A 21429-nucleotide genomic window follows, 5' to 3' on the forward strand; every position below is an offset into this window, starting at 1 on the left:
GCAGATGACACTAAAAAAATAGCTTCTTATGTTTGTATAGAGCTTTCAAGTAATTCAATCATTTGAACCTTCTGGCCTACTCGCATCCCATGTTACAGATGAGGAAGCTGGAATTCAAGGGTTTTAATAAACTGCCTGAGCTCACAGAGCCAGAAAATGGGTACAAACTGAGATTAAGACTTGCTTGGCTGGGTTTCATGACAGCATCCTTTCTGCTCTATCACTTGATGTTGTGGAGACCAGGGAACTAGGGGGCAGTTCCTTACCCTTCTCCTGGCAGAGCTCAGTTGTAGTTGGGGAGGTCCAGGCTTGCATCCTGCAGACCAGTCAGGGGAGCAGGGAAAGCCAGAATGGAGCTAGGGGAAAGGCTGTGTCCACATCTCAGCCAGCTGGATCTCCTTTGGCAGGAGTGAAAATGGCTTATGTAAAACAGCCGTGGGAGCTTCACCCGTGGCTGATGTGGCATGACCCAGAACCAGAAGGCCACATTCTGCCCTGTGTCCCACCAACCAACTCAGATACAAGAATGCCGCCAGCAAGGTGTGGGAGTATCAACTGTAAACTGGCCTGGACCCCTTCTCGCAGCCTTCCTGCAGTCTTTGCTTCCTCTTCTAAGTGTTTAGAAGTTTCAGTACGTAGTATTGCCAGATAAAACACAGGAAGTCCAGTAAAATTTGAATTTCAGATAGGCAATAATTAAAAAAAAAATTAGTATAAGTATGTCCCAAGTGTAAGTACATACTTATCTTAAAAAATGATTGTTTATCTGAAATTTAAATCTAACTGGTGTCCTGTATTTTTATTGGCTAAATCTGGTAACCTTATTAATAGAGGCAGAAGGAATCTTACAGTTGGGAGGTGATGTACTGCCGAGAAGATGACACTGCTGGGCCTGGTGGTCAGGATGCTCCCCTCTCAGCACCTTCAGTATGGCCCGAAGGGCTCTGGGCTTTGGAACTGAATGGACCTGGGTTTGAACTCGGGCTCTGTCACTTAACTAGCTCTGTGACCTTTGCAAGGTATTTAACTTCACTTCATTTTTCTTCTCAGTCCAATAGGGATAATAATTATCTCTATCTCACAATGTCAGCTCTTTGAGGAAGGGGTCTGCCCCTCACTCATCTACATCTCCGTGGAGATGTGTACAGTGCTGGCACACGGCAAGCCCTTAAAAAGTGTTTACTGATACAAGTTGCGCGAGTCCTGGGACTGGACTGAGGAGATGCCGAATTAAGAAGTAAGAGGGTCTTAGAAATCTCTTGGTCCAGCCGCCTCCAAATGAGTTTTTGAGGTTTAAGAAAGTTAAATGAGCTGACCAAAGTCACAAAACACATTATTGGGAGCAACAGGGCAGGAACCATGGTTTCTAGACCAGGCTGGGGACTGAGCTTATTTGCCTCTGAGTCCTGGTGCCCAGTAGGGTGCCTGGAGCATAAATATTAAATGAATGACTAAATCTTTCTCCTCTGTTAGTTACTAACTTCTCTTTGAAACTGAATAAGTCAATGATTATAATTTTAGGTGAAGGCATTTATCCAAAGCAGGTGAACCAGAACTTTCTCTTCTGCTGTAGGAGTGAGAGATTCAACATGCCGTTTGTCTAGCTTTGCCTTCCTAAGGTGTTCCTTGCACACAAAACGTCATGGAAAACAAAATAGTTTCCTCCTCTTCACTGGCCATATCACTGAGTATTGGATTTAAGTTGGATTCAACCTCCTGGTTGAAAAAATATTTATCTTGCCTCGCAACAGGAATGCTAAGATGTATCAGAGCATCTGGGGGTCTGGGAGGGCATGGGATCAGGTTCATGCTGTGGGCATAGGGCCCTTCCCCCCTCGGGGGGCAGTCATGCCTGCCACTTATTTCTTGGGAAGCTCAGTTAAGCCCAGGGGTAAGCTGCCAAGATGCTAGGAAGGGCATCCTCATGGGTCACCTGGCACTGAGAGCCAACACTCAGTTTGTTGGCACCACGTGGTGAGTGCTGAATATTTACTAGCCACAGTAACGATACTTTTACAAGGTACAAGAAGCCCTGCAACACCCACCTTGGCTGCCTGTGACCCCAGGCTTACTCAGCAATCCAATACCTCCCGAAGGCAGCGCTTACCAGGCTCTGCTGACAATCTGCTCCCTGGTTGTCTCCCCAGCGGCATGCCTCCCCTCCCTCTGCCTGTGGGTCAGTTCCAGAGACGCACACAGCATCTCACTGGGAGGTGGGTCATAGAGGCTCAAGAATTCTTCCACAAGATGATCTCCCAGGCTCAGAAGGGTCACTTTAAGCCCAAGCCCCTTGGGGTACCCCACAGCGGATGAGCACGGGGCTTGGTGTCAGTCCCTGGGGAAGCCACTTCTGCTCTGGGCCTCCACTTTAAGCCCAAGCCCCTTGGGGTATCCCACAGCCTTAGCACAGCGGATGAGCACGGGGCTTGGTGTCAGTCCCTGGGGAAGCCACTTCTGCTCTGGGCCTCTTCTCCCATGTAAATAAAACGAGGGGGTTGAACGAGATAGTATTCAGGTCCCTTTTAACTGGGAAAGTCTGTGACTGGCTGCATGTGGATGAAATGAAATACACAAACCAATCCACACATGGCCTGGGTGGAATGTCAGATGTGCGCTCTCCTAAAGTGGGAGGGGCTCCCTTCCCCTGCCCCCGTGGAACTGAACCATGGGAAGACACTTCTGCATGGGATTGCTGCCCACCCATTTATTTTTCCACACCTCCTTGGTGGTGGCAGGTGAGAGTGACCTAGAGTTTCAGGGCTGCAGACAGCAGTTGTTTTCCTTCAACAGGAAACCTGGAGGGGTGTTTTCTCTGACTGTGATTAAAGCTCCTGTTGCCTCAGGAGTTTTCATAGAGACATACACACAGATGGTCTAGTTATTCTGACACTGAAAACCCTCACAACAGCACCCTCCCTGCACTGACACATGAGATAAACATTGCAAGGCTGAGCCTCCCTCTCCTGTAGCTCGTGCTTGCTCTGAGCAAAAGATGTGCCCTAAGACTTCAGGGGGTAAAATCTTGCAAACGGATTCATTTTTAAACAAGAACCATAGTGCAGGAGATCACAGAGTACCTCTGATTGGAAAGACATAAATCACCATCTTCCTAATATTGGTCACTTTGTAACTTTGACTTTTTCTGTCCTGAGTTTCTTGAAGTGGGTCTGAAGGGGGCTCAGCTTCCTTTGGAGGGGAGGACAGTGTAAATAGCACTGTGCAGTCTGACCTGAATCTGAGTGTTCGTGGGATCCCACCTGCATGACACACCACTTCTCAGTCTTCATTTCCCAGTCTATAACGAAACACCTGCTCCTTGGATCACTGTGCCTCGGAGAGCAAGGCAGCTCTGGAGCCAGAGAGGGCTGGGTTCAAATCCCGACTCTGATACTTAGAGCTGTTGGACCTGAGGTAGTAGTTGACATGTTTGAGTCTCAGTTTTCTCATCTGTAAAATGGGGAGAACATACAGCTGTTGTGCAAATTTAAAGAGATGAAATATATAAAGGCCTAGAATTATGCTGGCACATTGCAGGTGCTGGATAAGTGGCTGCTGGTATTTTTCTTACTGGACTGGGTGAGAGCTGCTTTCTCTCACCCCCATGAGGCTGCTTTCTCAGCCTCAGTGTGTGTGTGTTGGGGGGGCACTCTCGTCCCTTCCTGACAAGAGGGAGTGGGCCCAGAGGCAGCTCTCTCCCTTTCACACTCAGGAGGGAGATGTGATTCTAGAGGCTTAAAGCCCCAGGGTAGGAAGCAGACATTTGAGCAGATGTAACATATAACCTATTAAAATGATCAATTAGGTGACAGTGTTGAAACACTGACATCTAGAATATTCCACGCAGGCCTGGCTCTCGTTCATCTCCCTTATGCCTAGTAGAGTGCCTGACACCTACTAAACACTCAATAAACTTTTATTAAATAAGTAAAGAGAAAGTGTTCACAAAATGTTTCAATTTTTCTTGACTGAAAAAATTAGAACAAAATTATGGGCACATTTTGGTTACAACTAGGTCCTAACTACTTCTTTGTATACACATTAATTTGATATTAGAAGGGAACCCAGATGTAGCATTGTGGGAGAAATACCACTTCTGTTTTCCTTTAAAATTTTAAATAATGTTCCAAAGTTACTTTAGTAATAAGAATTCTAAAAATCAAGAAGTGATCTTTTATTTATAAAGCGCAGAAGCCCAGGCAGGGCGTGGTGTGTGGAGGGCAGCACGGGCTCAGATTAGGATCCCAGCCTCGCCACTTCTAGCAGATCTTCCCGGACAAATTAAACTCTCGGGGCTCAGTTTCCTCAACTGTAAAAAGAGGATAATGACACATGATCCACTCACAGGGTTACTGTGAGGCTTAAACTGGGTGGTCTGAAAAAAGGGCCTGGCCCTTGATTACCACTAGTTTCCTGCCACCTTTTCTGGTGGGTTTGTTACAAGTTGGGGCCAGCCCTAAACTTCAGCACATCATTGCTGGGTGCTGAACCTTTAACAACAAAGGATCCTAATGCTCCTGCTAGATGCAACCAACACCCTTCCAGGGGATGCGGTGGCCTCAGAATCAGACTCAAGCTGTTCCACTTCTTGCTGAGGGCTAGCTTTTAGGAGAGGGAGGGAAGGTCTCAATGAAGTCCAGCTGGGACACAGCAGGAGGTGTTGGATGGGAAGAATGACTAAAACGAAGCTTGCTCTGCTCATCCACACGTGCAAAGATGCACTTCTTGAGGCTGAAGGACAACTGAATAGCTGCCTGTGGAACCCCAGACATCTGGCTGGGGGAAAGAAACCACCGTGCAGAGCAAACTTGAAGACTGGTCTTGATGAGCAGCTGTAGGGCTTGCCCCACAATCCAGCCTCCTGTCCCCTGGGCTGGTGAGGAGGCATACAGAGAGGAAGAGCTTTTAGAAGTGGAAAGACACTCAGCAACCTTCTGGTCCAGTCCCTCATTGCACTGGAAGGGGGTCAAGTCCAAAGAGGCGCAGTGACTGACCTGACTGGTCAGTGGTACTGGGACCATGGTCCCGCTCCCCAGTCAGGTACTTCTCCCACTCCCTCATCTCACCCACCCCCATTGCTTCCTAGCTTTTAAGCAAGGACTGCCCAGTGTTCCTTCATTTCATAGTATTTGTGGATGAAGCCAGAATAGCATCATTCCTTACTAGGAGCGACAGTGCTCACTCTTGTTCAGAAATGGGGACGGATGGTGTCTAGGGAAGAGGAAGCCTGTGCAAAGAGTCTTGGCAAATTTTCTTGAGAGAGTTCACTGCAGAATATAAACAATGTGAATTATTTTTTTGACTATGTGAATCAAGAATCTAAAGAATGACCATTCCTTTTGCTTCAACATTTTCGTTTCTAGGAATTTATCCTAAGAAAATTATCAGAGATGGGGACAAAGACTGACCTGCAAAACTGGTTATCAGAGCACAATTTATATTTGCAAAAAGACTAGAAACAACCTAAGTGTCTAACTGTGGGGTTTTTTGGTGTGTAAATTAGAATATGCCAAGAAGCTGTTAAAATGACATTGTGGAAGAGTGGTCACCTGGGAGAAAACTCATGACAGATATGAAGTTTGAAAAAGCAGACTGCAAAAGTGTATATGCAGTATGAACTCAATTTTGATTTTATAAATGCTTTGGGGAAAAATGCTGGAAGGAAATATACCAATATATAAACAATAAATAACACTGATATTTTATTCATTCTTAACACTTCTCTGGCTCTTCTCAATTTTTAAAAGATGAACATGTACTGATCTTAAACTCAAAGATGAATGCCACTAATAAGGAATTCGCGGGTATATTTTCATGTTTTCTGACACAAAGACACAGAGCTGGGGATCACAGACAGGCACAAACAATGTCCAGACAAACTCTTGGCTGGGATTTGAACTCTTGCAATCCCAAACCACCTGGAATTCTGCAGGTCAGTCTCACCCAGAGCTTGGCTCAGTTTCTCTCATTAAGTTTGCAGGACACTATCTGCTGGATTTAGATATTTCAGCCCCTGGCCCTGGTGCTTTGAGTTTTAATCCTTCCACTGATGCAGCTCACCTCACAAATGCTAAAAAACACAGCCTGGCAGTCACTCCCACCTCAGTTAGGTGCTCTCGTCACCAGTAGGTCAGAGAGTGCCCTCAGGGAAATGGAAGCCAGGTGACGTTATGAAGGTAAAATAGGAAAGGAAGCCCAAGCAGGGGTCGTTGTGGGCACAGATGGCCTCCCAGAAGTAGAGGAGCAAGGGGACCCAGCAATGGGAGGGAGAAGAGAATGGGGGTTGTGGGTGGGCAACCAGGGAGGAGGAAGGTTGTCCATTTCACAGCTGTGCAGAGGGAGCCAGGGTCAAGGGGACACCAGAAAAGAAATGGCCCATTGCCATGTGGATATAACTGCCCCACAGAAGTGCTCCCCATCCCGTCCACGTTCTGGCCCCCTCTGGCCCCAGAGCTCCTGGCCCAGGCAGCTTGTTACCTCGTTGTTGGTGCCAACGTCCAGCAGCACAGGGAGGCACTGCTGCGGGTTCACCCCTCCGCACGCCGTGTACAGGGCCAGCTTGCCCACGGGGATGCCCATGCCGTAGCAGCCCAGGTCTCCCAGGCCCAGTATGCGTTCCCCATCAGTCACCACCACAGCCTGAAAAACATAGCCTCCTGTGACAGAGCTCATGTGACCAGCCCTAGCACGACAGGGGTGACAACTGGATGCCCACCAACTTTGCTAGGGATGAAACAGCTTGTCTGGGATAAGGCCAAAGGACTCATTTGCCTGCAGTTGGCTGGTCCTTTCTGGCAGGATGGTGAGAACCCCACTGAGGAGAGATGACAGAAGGATACCTGCCCCGCATTCTGAGGGTGGGGCTGGGGGCTGCAGACACAGCTGGAGGGAAACCACATCAGTTACTCGTGGCTGGTCCTTTCTGGCAGGATGGTGAGAACCCCACTGAGGAGAGATGACAGAAGGATACCTGCCCTGCATTCTGAGGGTGGGGCTGGGGGCTGCAGACACAGCTGGAGGGAAACCACATCAGTTACTCTCCCTCAAGTAAGCTAAACAGACACTCTCAGCTGGAGACTTGGGGGCCTGGCAGGGAGGGAAGGACACAAGGAAAGGAGAAAATGAAAAGTAAGTGTTCATGCTGCTGCCATGGCTCCAGGGCTTAGAGACTGCCATAGATTGAATGTCCCCCCAATGTCATTGAAGTTTGGTCCCCACTGTGACACTGTTGCTTGGCAGGGAGGGAAGGACACAAGGAAAGGAGAAAATGAAAAGTAAGTGTTCATGCTGCTGCCATGGCTCCAGGGCTTAGAGAGTGCCATAGATTGAATGTCCCCCCAATGTCATTGAAGTTTGGTCCCCACTGTGACACTGTTGCAGATGAGAAATCCTACTGTGGTAGTTGAAAGGTAGGACCTTGAAGAGGTGATTACATTGTGAGGACCATGCCATCATGAATGGATTAATCCATGTGATGGTGTAATGGTGATTGCAGGTGTGGTTCTGAGGGCTTTAAAAGGAGAGCACACGAGGAGCTCCCTCTCTGTTCTGCCATGTGAGACCCCTGTGTCACTGTCACCACCAACAAGGACCAGATATGTTCCCTGGACTCCGGACTTCCCAGCCTCTGAAACTGTAAGCAATAAATATTGTTTCTTTATAAATTACCCAGTTTCAGGTATGTCTGTTACAAGCAACAGAAACAGACAAATACAGAGACCAATGTAAGCGCTCTCTGGCCTGCTCCTGGGATATGATAAATCCAATTTGCAAAGAACAGAGCTCCTTGCGACCTCTCCTAGGATCACTCTTTCTTGTGAAATCAAGAAGATTCTCAAGCTGTACTGGGATTACCTTTTGCATTTGTCAAAGAATCTCCGAGGACCTACTGTGTACTAGACATGGAGCTTCCGTTTGCTCGTCTATGAACACAAGTATTAAGGGTGTGGACCCGGCCCTTAAAGAACTAATGTGCCAAAGGAGAGATGGAACAAGTATATTAACAAGTGTGGCTTTGGAAGGGAAGTCTGAGTGCAGCAGAACAGCACAGAGGGCAGCAGAGATTAAGAGATGGGAGAGTTACTTCCTCTAGGGTAACCCTTCATGGATGAGGGGACACACATGCCATACCTCGGGCAGGTGAAGACTGTGGGGGTGTGGGTGGGGAGAAGGCACTGGATGCAAAAGGATGTTAAGGTCCAGGGTGGAGCCTATGATCTGGTACCCAAAAGGCCCATGGTACCTTCTCACTTCTATTCTCTCTTTCCAGTGGTGAGGGTACACATGGGCTGGTGCTGCCTTTTGCTGGAAAGAGATTCTTAAAAACAGTCCTCTGCTTCTGGAAAGCAGTCTCTGGAGAGTGCAGCAGACCTGTTGAAATCATGACACTCCCCTGGGATTGGTCTACTGTCAGCAGAGAGTGCTCACACCTTGCATCTCATCTGGTCCTCCCTGTAGCCCGGGCAGGGAAGCAGGTCTGAGATCGTTATCCCTGTTTCACAGGTGAGCAAACTGAAGCTCAAGACTTTCATGTTCTCCACATATTCATTAAGTATCTGCCACATGCCAGGCACTGGGCTAGATGTTTCCACATCAGTTATCTCAGAAAGATTAGATGACTTACCAAGGTCACCTACTTGTGCATGAGGCATGGCGGGATTCCAATTAGGAGTTGGTTTCCTGGTTCAGGGCTCCTTGCACCACCCCACTTGGCTTGGCTAAAGCACCTGTATTCTTGGCACAGCCCTGCTCTTCTGTGGTGGCCCCTCTGTGCAGCCTGCATCTGAGCTCCTCCTGGCAGCAATCTCTCTCCTCCTGGCAGCCTGGGTGCCCACACTCTGGGCATCTCTGTACTGTCACTCCTAATCAAAGCTTCCTTATTCTAGTTCCCATTCTCCCCCAATCCTTCTCTCTGATGAGGGGACAGTGAGTGACACAAAGTTATGTACAGGAAATCAGCTACTCCAAGGTGTTATTCCCACAACCCTAGGGTGGTGACGTGGCTCTGCAGTGCTGCTCCCAGCTGAGGAATGTCCACAGGCACGCCACTGTGTGCTCAGCTCCTCTGAGGGATGTGTCTCCTCTGCCTATTGTCCCTTCTCACTCCCACTGTGCTCCTGGTCAGGTCACTGGAGCAGTTGCACAACCAGACTGCCTCTCATCTTCCTTCCAGAGTGCTGCTAGGGGTTGAATGTGTCCCCCAAAATTCATGTATTGGAAACTTGACCCCCAGTTGTATCGGTGTTAAGAGGATGAGAAATCTGATTATGGTATTTAAAAGGTGGGATCTTTTAGAGGTGACTGGAACATGAGGTTAATGGTTTAATGGATTATCAGGGAGTGGTTCTGATGGCTTTACAAGGAGAGCAAGTGAGCAGGTTAACTCGCTAGCTGATGCCATCTTCGCCATGTGACACCCTGCATTGCCGTGGGACTCTGCACAGACCTCCACCAAGAAGGCGGCCCTCACCAGATGCGCCCCCCTGGACCATGGACTTCCCAGGCTCCAAAAGTAAGAAATAAATTTCATTTTTTAATAAAGTACCCAGTTTCAGGTATTCTGTTATAAGCACAGAAAATGGACTAATACACCTGCCAACCAATATCAGATTCATTCCATCATACCTTCTGAAACTGATCTCCTGCTGCACATCTGTTCACAATCGCCTCCTGTGGCCAAACTGGCCTCCTGCCTCCCCCCAGACACTCTGAGCTCCCCTCCAATCTCTCCCTCTCAGCCTCTATATTCCTCTCTCCTGGAAGGTCCTTCTCCCCGTTCTCCAGCACTGCAAATCCTGCCCATTACAATCTAATGTGATTTCTCCTTCCCTGGAACTGCCGGGACGTGTTATATCTACCACACACTCTGCCTGCCAGCCTGCCTTCCACAAACAGTTATTCATACCTACTGAGTGCCAACGCCCGTGTAGATGCTACTTCAACATTTGATGGTGATAGCATTTGGATTCTTATATAACACTTTTTAAAATGCACGTTTTGTAGAGGTTAATGGCAGGGGTTTTGGAGTCTGATAACCAGTATTTAAATATAGGCTCCTTGATACGGTCTGATACAACACATCCAGATGTATCACTTTTTTGCCTCCAAATCTCCAATGGCTCCTCATGCCTATAAAGTAAAGCTCAAACATCTAGACTGGCTTTTAAGGCCTTCCATGGACTAACTGGCCATTTGAATTTCCCCTTCATTCTTTCTATGCTCCATCCAAATTAAAATACTTTCAATTTTGTAGAAGGTTTGTACTTTCTTGAATACATGCCATTTGACATGTGTATGTACTTTCATGAATACATCCTCAATCCCTATATCTCCTTGATAAAAAACCTATTATCCTAACATTTCACTGAACAATTCAAATGGCCCTGCCCTCCACGAAGCCTCCCTTCTGGAAGTTATCACTCCCTTCTCTGAATCCCCATAACATTTTCCTCACTTACAGCGCCTATCACTCGCTTCCTTGTATCACAGTTATACATTCCCTTGTCATTTACAGTAGCTCTAAGCTCCTTAGGGACAAGTATTGGGTGGTGTCATCTTTGATCCCCCAGCACTTAGTTTGGTGCCTGCGATGTGATACATACTCAATAAATGTTGGACAATGTGATAGATCCAACATACAGCCTAGAGTGTCTTCTGCACTGAACAGAGTTAAGACCTGCTGTAGATTAACAAGTTCAAAGAAAAGATGCTGCCTCCTATTTGACATTAATGGAGCTAACGCTGGGAGTTCAGTAGATTGTCAAAAGGCCGAGGGCAAAACCGAGCAGCATCCTTGGGTTTTAAAGCCTAGCAATAATTTTCTGGAATGACAGGATCACATTTGCCTTATATGGAAGAGTTTTATAGATCATAACTCTTTTGTCTTTCAGATGACTAGGGGGAGACTTGGGGGATGGTGCGCCATGTTCTTCCTTTGCCTGCCTAACTCAGACCTACGGCCTTTTCTGAGTTATTGCCCATGCCCCTTAGCTTAGGTGGACCCATGCGACTGACCCGAGACTGACCTGAGGTTCATGGTACCTTGGACTTGTAGCTATGGTCATGGGCTGCCTGTGGCACCGTGTGTACATCTTTGCCCAAAGCCACACCCCCTTACAAGGGCAGCCCACAACAGTGACTCCTCCATGCAGGAGGATAAAGGCCTGCTCCCCTCCCCCAACATGGGATGACTTTGAAGGGCTGTCCAGCTCCAGAGCCTCCTCATGGACTCATATGAGTCTCCCTTGAGACCTCACTGCAGCCCAGCCTCTCCCTCTGCTCTGTCCTGCTTCCTTCCCGTCCACAGTGTTGACCCAGGAGCTCTCCCTAATATGCTAATTTCCATCTGAGACCATTTCCCAGGAAATCCAACCTTCGACACTGAGCACAGTGTGACGGTTAACACAGGTGGGCCTGTGCACGATAGGTAGCACTTGGCACTGGCGATCTGGTCCAAGTTTAAATCCCTAAGTGGCAGGTGTCCAGTGGCAGAGAATGCTCCCTTGGCTCCACTACCCAGCTGCCTCTCAACAGCTCCTCCCCTGAGCTGCTAGAAGTGGAGTGAGCGAGAGATTTAGGAGCTTGGGAAAACTGCTGGAAAGAAGGGCTATTCTCAGCTGAGCCGTCTTCCCGGCTCCAGCAATGGCCACTGTGGGAAAGAGTCAGAAAAGCAGTTCTCACTCTTTGTCATTTATGCTGGGCAGCTCTGGGCCCTGCCCCCTTCTCCCTGAACAAGAAGAGCCCAAAACACTTCATGGTCTCCCCAGCCCTGGGCTTTAGCCTCATCTCCCTCGTGGCCTACTTCTCTCACATCTCAGTTTGCAGCTCTGCTTTCTAGCTGGGAAACCACAGTCAGTCATTTTCACCTTCCAAGTTGATTCAGAAGCTCCTCTTAACCACCCCTCCTCTCCAGCCAAGCAGCCAGCAACATCAGGGTCCCAAGATACTGTGCCCTGGAACTCTGTGTCCCTGCTCAGCAGCTGGCGGAGAGGTGACTCAGCAGCAGGAAGCTGGGTTGGGCATAACAGTTATCTTTAGGTGACCTCAGGCAAGTCACTTAGCTTTGGCTTGCTCATCTGAAAAAGTCACTCTACCAATCTCAGAGAGCCACCTTGGGGGTTTCAGAAGCCTTGAAAGGGCACCCTGGGGGTGGGAGAAGGGGAACTTCCAGAAAAAGGCTGGTGAGTGGGGCAGGGTAGGGCTGGGGTGAGCCAGGGCAGTCCAATCAGCCCCACTTGACTTGTTCACATGTCAAACTGTAGGCCCAGTATTCAGAGCTCTAGGTTGTTCCAGAGAAGCCAGAAATCCAAGTGTTTTGATATTTACTTGTTTATTTTAAATGAAGTCTCCTGATTTTAAAATGTTGCCTATGATTTCGAAATTTTGATAAACCACTGAGGGTCAAATCAAATATGTCTAGTGGCCAAATTGTCTGACTGCCCATTTGTGGCCTGTGATTCCCAGGTAAGGGGCCCCTCCATGGCTGTCCTTGGGCCCTGCACAGCTGTGTGTGCTACAGCTGCCTCTGCCACCTCAGTAATGACAATGTCCGCTCAAATGCCCTTCCATGTGTACAGACTTTATCATGGTTAATCCTCTCAGTAGCAAAGCAAAGCTCAGAGAGATTGTCTGCACACAAAGCAGGTACGTGGAAGATTTAAGATCAGAACCCAGGTCTGTGATTCCTCTACATAGTCACTGGGACTGACTTCTGAGTTTTTCCAAAGTGAGACAGGAATAAAGGGTGGAGGTGGCTCAGGCGTTCACCTGTCCACCACAGGGTACCTCAGGGTGGGCAGCAGCCAGTCGCCTGTCTGCTCCTTGTCCTCTGAGCTCCTCTCTTTCTCAGCACAGACACAGCATGCTGTCCTTGTTTCTGGGTCAGTGTCTCAAGCCAGGCTGCAAGGTCCTTGAGTTTGGGCCTAGACACCTCCTTTATCCCTGAACCCCCCAGGGAACTCTTACAGAGTAGATGTTTACTAAATGTTATTGAATGCAACTGAATTAGATGCCACTGGCCCAGATCTGCACGTGTAACATATACTCTCCCGAGAGGCTCTGGACGTCTCTCTTTATTTGGCATCTGCTTGAGTCCCACCTCTTCCAGAGTGACCTCAAAGCCCCCATTTCTCTTCTTCTAAAATCACGACAGTTACTGTCTCCATCGCTCTGTTAATTAGCACTCAGTATTTACAAAGTTCTCAAAATATGTTTATTGAAGTCAATGGATAGTTAGCTCCTAAGGTTCTACTTTGAATTTATATCTTGGTTTCTCAACCACAATATGAAGCAATTTGGGGGCAGGGTCCATATTTTTCTCATCGTGCATCCCTTGCTACAGGGCCCTGGGTACAGTTGTGTAAGTTGTGCCCTGACAAGAGGAGCAATTGAAACCAGAATTCCAGCCCACAAGCCCCTTACCGAGTCCCTGTGCCAGCCTGGAGGAAGGGGTGCCTTTCCTTACTGGTTAATGTGGGGGACCTTGTCCTCAGTTTTTCTAATGCCTTGTAATTTGCACAAAGGCACTGTATGGGTTAGTGGAGACCCCATTTCTCTCTTTCGGGCACAGTACTCTTGGTTCACAGAAGATGCTCAACATGTCTGTTGACTGAGTTCATTCAACTCAGCAAGCATCTACTGAGTGCCTACTATGTATGAGGTTTCCCCATGCTTGAACTGTCCAGGAATGTGGTAGAGATTCATGTCCACTCAGGTTAGCCTGGGTTAACTCCCCATCAAGTGAGCTGGCTTCCCTTAATGTCCTCCAGATTTTATTACAGATTCATCCTAGACATGCCCCGGAAACTTATTCCTCTGGAACTGGCACCAAAACCTGCAGGGCCATAGCCTGCACATGAATTGAGTCTAAGCAGATAAACAGGAAGGAGAAGCACAGGGCAAAATCACACCCAGGCAGAGATGTACGGAATGAGCTATTCACTGTGGCCAGGACTGAAGTCCAAGGGCCTTGGCTGTGGCTCAGGCCTAGCTCCTGAGAGCCAAGGTCCTCCCTCATGTTCTGGTCTGAATGCTAACACTCCTCAGAGAGGGCCGGAAGTGGGTAGAGCACAAGGGAGCTAGGTAGGAAGAAGCTGTATGTGACGTCTGGTGGATGGGGATGGGGGTGCTCAGGGAACTGTCAGGGAAGGAGGCAGGGAGGCCCTGGGGAGGAAACTGTGGCGGAGTCACAGCCTCCCAGTCGAGGCAGGGTGGTGTGAGCATTGGCCCTGGGAGTTACTTATACTGTGCTTGGTCAGCCCCAATGCTCTCCCCAGCTCACGGGCCAAAAGTGCTCTCACCAAGCAGCCAGCAGATGTTCTGCGTTTTTGCTTCACCCATTTTGTTTCCAGAAGTGGCAATGATCTTAGATGCCGGAGCCCCTCACACTCTTCCGTAGAAGTCCCTATGACAGGAGACCTGGGGATTCAGCCAGAAGCTAATGCATTTCTACAAAATTGCATTTTTATATTTTATAAGTTAATACAACTTCTGTATCATATATTTTATTCTATTTTTTATATAAAAATGTTTTTCCCCTAAATTTCACATAAAATTGATACTCGAGGAAGAAGTGCTAGGTTTATGTTGTCACTCTGCGTATATACTGCCCCTCCCCCCTGCCGTGTACACCCAGGGTACACATACCCAAGTGTGAAGATATTGTTCATAATAAGCTTTTTCTCCTTTTTCTCTTGATGCAGAATGTCCTCACTCTACATCCTAGTCTGTCCAACACCTAACTGTCCAAACTCTATCCCTCAATTCAAGGCCCAGCTCCAGCATCACTTCCCCCATGAAGTCATCTCAGATTCCCCAGGCTAAAAGTCAGCTCTGCCTCATTGAACACCCTCAACTCTGTCTGTGTCCCTCATTTATCTCTGATCAAGTTCCACCTTGTTAGTCTTTTGTGTCTCTGTCTTATTTTCCTCACAACGTGTGTGCCAGCTACTTGAGAAGATCTACATCTGATTTCTCCCTGTATCCATCATGGAAACTGGCAATATATTAGCAGGTACTCAGTATATGTTGAACATATCTTCAGACTAATAATAACAGCAGTAATATGAATAATAATAAAGGGCAATTTCACATGGGTGCCTGGTTAATGCAAACCTTTTCTCTGTGGTGCATTTGTGCTTGGCTATAACAGGTCTAGGGTCTGGGTCTGTTGCCTTTAGTGTCATAATGGCTCATTTTATAGGTGGAAATGACTCTGGTGCAGGCTGAAAGGATTAACCCAACCATAGAGCAATAGAGATGAAAACAGGATCATACCTTAATGTTGTCTTCTGGCCAAGAGTTCAGCATTGTTGCAAGGTGCCCCTTGTCATGAATGGTGATAAACAGCCCACTAGAAGAAACAAAACATGTACACACAGAGAAACCAGGCAGTCAGACTAGGAGCAAAGACCACAAACAAGCACGGTGTACTGCATCACTTAATTTTTCCCATTGACCTGAGTGAGAGGGATCTCTGCCCAAAGCCCCAACAGTTTAGAGGGTCCTGCTCTGGCCCTCCTGCCATTGCTCCTCTCCACACCAAGGGGTGTGCCCACCCGGAGGCTGTGCTCTAGTCTGCACCCTCCCTTCCTCCCTCTAGACCAGGTACCCAGGACCCCAGAATTCCCTGACTGAATGTCCCAAGGCTGCATTCAGGGACCCTATGGGCCTCTTCTCCAGCTCTCTTCTCCTGAGTACAGACCACACTGCAGTGGCTGGACCCCTAAACCTGGGGCTGCGACTGGAACTTGGACATGTGGGTGGGGATGTGCAGACACATGTGCATGAGGCCCCACAGTGCAGGATGGAACTGAGGATGGGGAGAGGGGTGCCAACCGTGAGCCAGTTTTCTCCGTACCAATGGAGTCTGAGAATTGGAAATCGAAACTTGGCCTTCCAGACCATCATGAAGGTATATTTGTAAAGGTCGGATGATCAAACGTATTTTATTTAACCGTGTATTAGCTTGACTTAGAAGTCCTAAAGTTTAGATCTAAAGTATGTGAATCGAAGTCTTCTGCCCCTGGATCAGGGGCGGAAGACTATGTGCACCTGTGTGAGGGTGTGTGTGTGTGGGGGGGTTAGTGGTGCAGAAGATGGCAGGCGGTTTGTGCCACTTCTTCCTCTTCCTTTTTTGAGTCTTCTGCCCCTGGATCAGGGGCGGAAGACTATGTGCACCTGTGTGAGGGTGTGTGTGTGGGGGGGGGTTAGTGGTGCAGAAGATGGCAGGCGGTTTGTGCCACTTCTTCCTCTTCCTTTTTTGTACAGTGTACCCAAGGGAGAGGCTCCTTTTGCTTCTGAAATGCCCACACCTCTTTGAGAGTTACTCATTCCCTGGGTATCTCCCATGTACATATGAGTTGTACATGTTTTAAATTTCTGTTTATTTTTCTCTGGTTAATTTGTCTTTCGTTACAGGGGTCTATCCCTACTAAGGACTATGAAGGGTAGAGAGAAACTTATTTGTCCTCCCCTGTACTAACAAGCAGGCCAATTCTTTCAAGCTGGAAGAAGGAGGTCCCAGCTCCAGGCTCACTGATGACTCACTGAGTGACCCTGGAGAAGTCACTTAACACACACTACCTAATGCCATGACTCATTCCTTGTCTCTTGTTGCTCTTAACTTGGCCCTGTTCTGGAAATGTCCCTACCCCAAGCTACTCTGGTTGTCAACATTCCCTCTATGCCCTGAGCCCAGATAGAGGCTCAGTAAGATCCTTAGATAAAAGCTGTCATATTAAGGAATAAGGTCCATTTACTATTTTAGACCTCAGCAAAGCTCTGGTGTGGTTAATCCTAAACACAGGAAAAGTGTGATTACTGAAATTATCTGGTACATTAAAATAGTCCCTCTTTGTTGGAGATAAGAAGGAGAGGGATTCGGGACACTTAAAATGAACGTTTTTACATTTAAACTTCAGCTACTAAAACTTCAATAGACCCTTTCCTCTTTTCTTCAAATGTATAATTTCATGCTCTGTAGAGATCACACTGCAAAAATAACACCTTTTGAAATGTATTAAGAGCTTTCTACCATTTCTTAAAGTGCTTTCTCATCTATTATCTAAACTGTAGCTACAAATGATCTCCAAAGGATGAGGATTTTGAGATGTCTGGTCCAAAGATCTCATTTTAAAAACTAGGGCGCTGAAGTCCATAGAGGTGAAGTGACTTGTCCAAGGTCACACAGCTCATAAGCAGCAGGACCTGCTTGAACCAGGATCCTGAGTCCATTGCTGTTTTCACTGACCCAGACTGCCTGTTCTCTCGGGGGTCTAGTTCCTGACAAACAGCGAGGGGTGTGGAGTGGAGTGCACCAAACAGAGATGTGCATCGGGAGCATTAATCGAATAATTGTCTTTGATGTATGTATGAGGAAGTAAAATGTACAGGGCGAGGGATTAGGCTGATAAATAAATGGAGTGCAGGTCCCAGCAGGATCCTAGGGGTGGGTGTCTCTCGCCCATCCACCCATTTCCTGGCAGAACTGCATCTGGACCACACAGAAAGAAGATAACAGTGCTCTTGGGGAGGAAAACCTCTTCAATACCCTCAGCAACCTATTTTCAGATTCAACAACTTTTCACTCAGGGGACACTATTTTCTCTAGTAGTGATGGGGTTGGTTCTTATCTGTTTCCAGGAGGTTCTGATCAGCCGAGGAATGCAGACACTCACCCCTCTGCACTCTTGCTTAGTGCCTTCAGGAAGAATATCTAGGTGCCTCTGGAGGTATACCTACCTAGACCTGCTTAATCCCACCCTGAGACCTCAGACCCACAGGAGTCCCAGAGGCTGGAATGGGAATTTTTCAAGCAATTTCCAATATCACAAAGCACTATACCTACCTAGACCTGCTTAATCCCACCCTGAGACCTCAGACACACAGGAGTCCCAGAGGCTGGAATGGGAATTTTTCAAGCAATTTCCAATATCACAAAGCACTGACCTGTGAGGAGGCTGCAAGGGAACGTTGCATAGACTAGGGGTTAAATGTACACACTTTGCAACCACAGCATCTGGGCTTAAAGCTAACTTTGCCACACTAGCTACATGGCTATGGAAGTTACTTTCCTTCCTCAAGCTGTAGTTCCTTGTGTGTAGAATGGAGGAAATCATACCACCTGCTTCATACTTTCGTTATAAAAATTAAATAAGATAATGTGTATTTAAAGCGTGCATTACAGTGTCTGCCAGCATGCAGTAAACACTCAATAAGCTATAGCTCTTAATGTTGCTGATTTAGTGTAGTGGTTAAGAGTGAGTCAGATTGCCTAGGTTTAAGTGTTGGCAAGATGTCCGGTGAGGTACCCGGCTCATAGTAAGTGCTTGCTAAATGTTAACATCTAATTATAAATTAGCATTTTAACTAGAATTATAATATGTCAATGTGCATGTTTGTCAGGAGTCATGATTAACAGTTATATGTGTCCTTTATTGGTGAAGGCAGTCATAAATAAAGCATGGTAGCTGGAAAATCTTATATGGGTCAAATAAAAGTGGGGACAAAATAAAAGGGTCATTGGTGATGCACAGTTGGGGCTAAAGGTTTTCCATGTTCCTTGCAAGGGCCAATATTCAATGAGAATGAGATTAAGGGCAGCCTGAAATGGAAAACAAGTCACAAAAGGGCAACATCCATTCATTCATTCAATAAGCTTTTTTGAGTATCTCTGTTCCAGAGACGCTGGCAGGCCCTTTATGTACGTTACCATAATGCTCATGCAACACTATCAGGGGTGTCATCATTTTAAAAGTGAGATTAAGAGGTAGCGATGTGAAAGCAGAGGAGAGATTCACTCACAGGTCTCTTGGATCCTAGAAACATGGCCCCTTTTGGTTTGCAATTTGGGGCAAGTCACTTCACCTCTCTGTGCCTTAGTTTTCTCATCAGTAAAATGGGGACAATGCCTTCATCATTACGGAGTGACTGTGAGGATCATATAAGGCAAGTTTGCAAAACTGCTGCACATTGTAAATCCCTGTAGTCATGTGAATCTTAGTATCTGTCTGACCTTGTCCAGTGTGGGAAGTCTGAGAGGGGTGTGGAAGTGAGGCTCCCTGAGTGCCTGCTGCTCTCCTTTCCTGACAGCCCTAGACGGATGACTGGGGTAGTAACTTAGGTGCCAAGGAGCTCTCTGTATCCCACAGCTGGGTCTGGCGTGGGAAGTCTGAGAGGGGTGTGGAAGTGAGGCTCCCTGAGTGCCTGCTGCTCTCCTTTCCTGACAGCCCTGGATGGATGACTGGGGTAGTAACTTAGGTGCCAAGGAGCTCTCTGTATCCCACAGCTGGGTCTGGCTCAATCTTCTCTCCTTGAGAAGGAGCCAAAGCCCGGGGACTGAATGATGCCCTCTGAGGCACTGCCCTTCACAGCTGGTGTGATGTGTTTAAAGCGTGATGTTATCATTCTGCTCTGAGGCACAAAGAGAGGCAGGAAGGTGGGACATTCCAGGAAGCCTGGGGCCTGGCTCTGCAGAGGTGCAGAGACATTTCCAGCTTTTGAGTGAATTATAGGCTGCCCCAGGAATCCCAGAGCGCTGGACATTCTGCAGTGAGCTGATGTAACTGGAGCACTCATCAAGGCTAGTGACTCCTGTGAGTAATCAGAATGACGTCTTTCATGCTCCCGGGGCTGCGAAAATGGGCACCTGGGACAGAAGCACTCAAGGGAATCTCGCTGTTAATAGCCACTAACTGGAACAGGAAGAAAACAAAAATAATTTTAGGTACTGATTACTTCTCCCAAGTTTTTCCTGTTTACTTCAGGGAAGCAATTTTGGAACTTAAGGGAAGAAACAATATATTTATAGTGAATATGGCAAGCCACCAAACTATGGAATCTAGGATTTAAATGAACAGATGCCCAGCTTTACATAAAATACAGCATATTCCTGAAAAGTTGCGAGTAAATAAAATATCTATACCTAAAGTTATATTGTATGTGTTCTCAGGAGGTTGCTGTTTAAGGAAACGTGCAGGAGAGTATATCATTGTCCCCTGATTTATGGCTTTCACAAGTTTGGCCTTTCCTACTTCAGTTTCTAGAAAGAGAACACAGGTTCTTTTAGCTGATGTTTGGTGATCAGGGCCCAGTGACCAAAGCTGAGCAGGAGTGACCGGAGGAGTGGTAGGGCCCCTCCCGCAAGGGGCTTCGGGGTGAGTGCGCAGAGACTAAAGGGAATGGGTTCACGCTTAACAAGACTGCACTGAGCGCCTAATCTATTCTCTATTCTTTCACATACAATTCATTTGGCCTGAAAGGCATGTACATCAGGATTGTTCTCTCTCCTACAGGTACCAGACAGGCTGCACTTCTGTAATTTGCTACAATGAAGCACAGCCCGGTGACCTGCTTTGGCCAATAAAGTGTGAGTGGAGGCAATGTAACACTGGTGGGTGGACGTGCTTAAGGGCCAGGGTGTGACTTACCCCCTTCCAGATGAGGCTACCTCATTAGCCCAGGGCCTGGAATGAAGGTGACACACAGAATAAACTGTGCTTTAAGCATCGATATTTTAGGGTTGTCTGTTCCTCAGCACAAGCTAGCCATGGAACACTTTGTTCAACAGAATCTTTCAGAGATGCCCAATATGTAAAACAAAGTATTTTGGAGCTCTGGTTAAAGCAGAGTGAGACTCCCATTTTGAGGGACTTGTCACCATTTTCATCTCCACAGCCACTCTTCTGTCAACAGACCTCTGGTGACCACGGCAAAGGAAAAGAATCCCCTGCTGGAAATCGCGCGTTGGCACCAGGAGTTAGTCATCGCTACTCAGGAGCTTCTGTCTCTAACGCGTATCTCCTCCCACCAGACTCCGTTCCATCAGGGCAGCACAGCATCCGTCTCATTCACTGCTGTGACCCCAGGGCCTGCCATCGCACTGGGCACCCAACGGGCCCCACAAAAGTGATTAATAGTGAGTGGTTCAGAACATGAGTGCTGAAATGAAACAGATCTGGGCCTTTCGTTTTGCAATTATCAACTGGGCATATAATAACACTTCAAGGTGTTTCTGTGAAGGTTACATGAAATACTATCTATCAGGTATATGGCATAGTGCTTGGCATGTGATAAATGCTCCATAAACGGCAGCTGACGTGATTACTTATGCTAGCAAGTGATAATATATCCAACTATGTTCTGAGTGAGAGAAAATTCCAAGCCATTTGAATTATGTCCTCTAAAAAGATATGTTGAAATCCTGACCCTGGGTATCTGTGACCTTATTTGGAAATAGGGTCTTTGCAGATGTAATCAAATTAAGATGGGGTTATGAGAGTGGGCCCTAATCCAATAAGACCATGTCCTTAGAAGAAGAGGGGAAGACAAGAGACATAGAGGGAGAAGATGGCCATGTGATGACAGAGGCAGAGACTGGAGTGAGACACCTGCAAGCCAAGGAACACCAAGGACTGCCAGCAAACAACAGATGCT

General features: G+C 47.4%; 1 protein-coding gene across 1 annotated transcript in view; it reads right to left on the reverse strand.

The window, feature by feature from the left end:
* Window positions 1-15352, reverse strand: part of ME3 (malic enzyme 3, NADP(+)-dependent, mitochondrial) — an 81713-nt gene extending 66361 nt beyond the window's left edge. Inside the window, exons 1-2 of the mRNA XM_008594231.1 lie at window positions 15271-15352; window positions 6475-6636 (exon numbers count right to left, since the gene is read on the reverse strand). Of these exons, the coding sequence (XP_008592453.1) occupies window positions 6475-6636; window positions 15271-15303 (195 nt within the window). The 5' untranslated portion in view covers window positions 15304-15352. The remainder of the gene's footprint in view (window positions 1-6474; window positions 6637-15270) is intronic.
* Window positions 15353-21429: the final 6077 nt, after the last annotated feature.

The sequence above is a fragment of the Galeopterus variegatus genome, unplaced genomic scaffold (assembly GCF_000696425.1).
Source record: "Galeopterus variegatus unplaced genomic scaffold, G_variegatus-3.0.2 Scaffold10396, whole genome shotgun sequence".
Classification (NCBI taxonomy): Eukaryota; Metazoa; Chordata; class Mammalia; order Dermoptera; family Cynocephalidae; genus Galeopterus; species Galeopterus variegatus.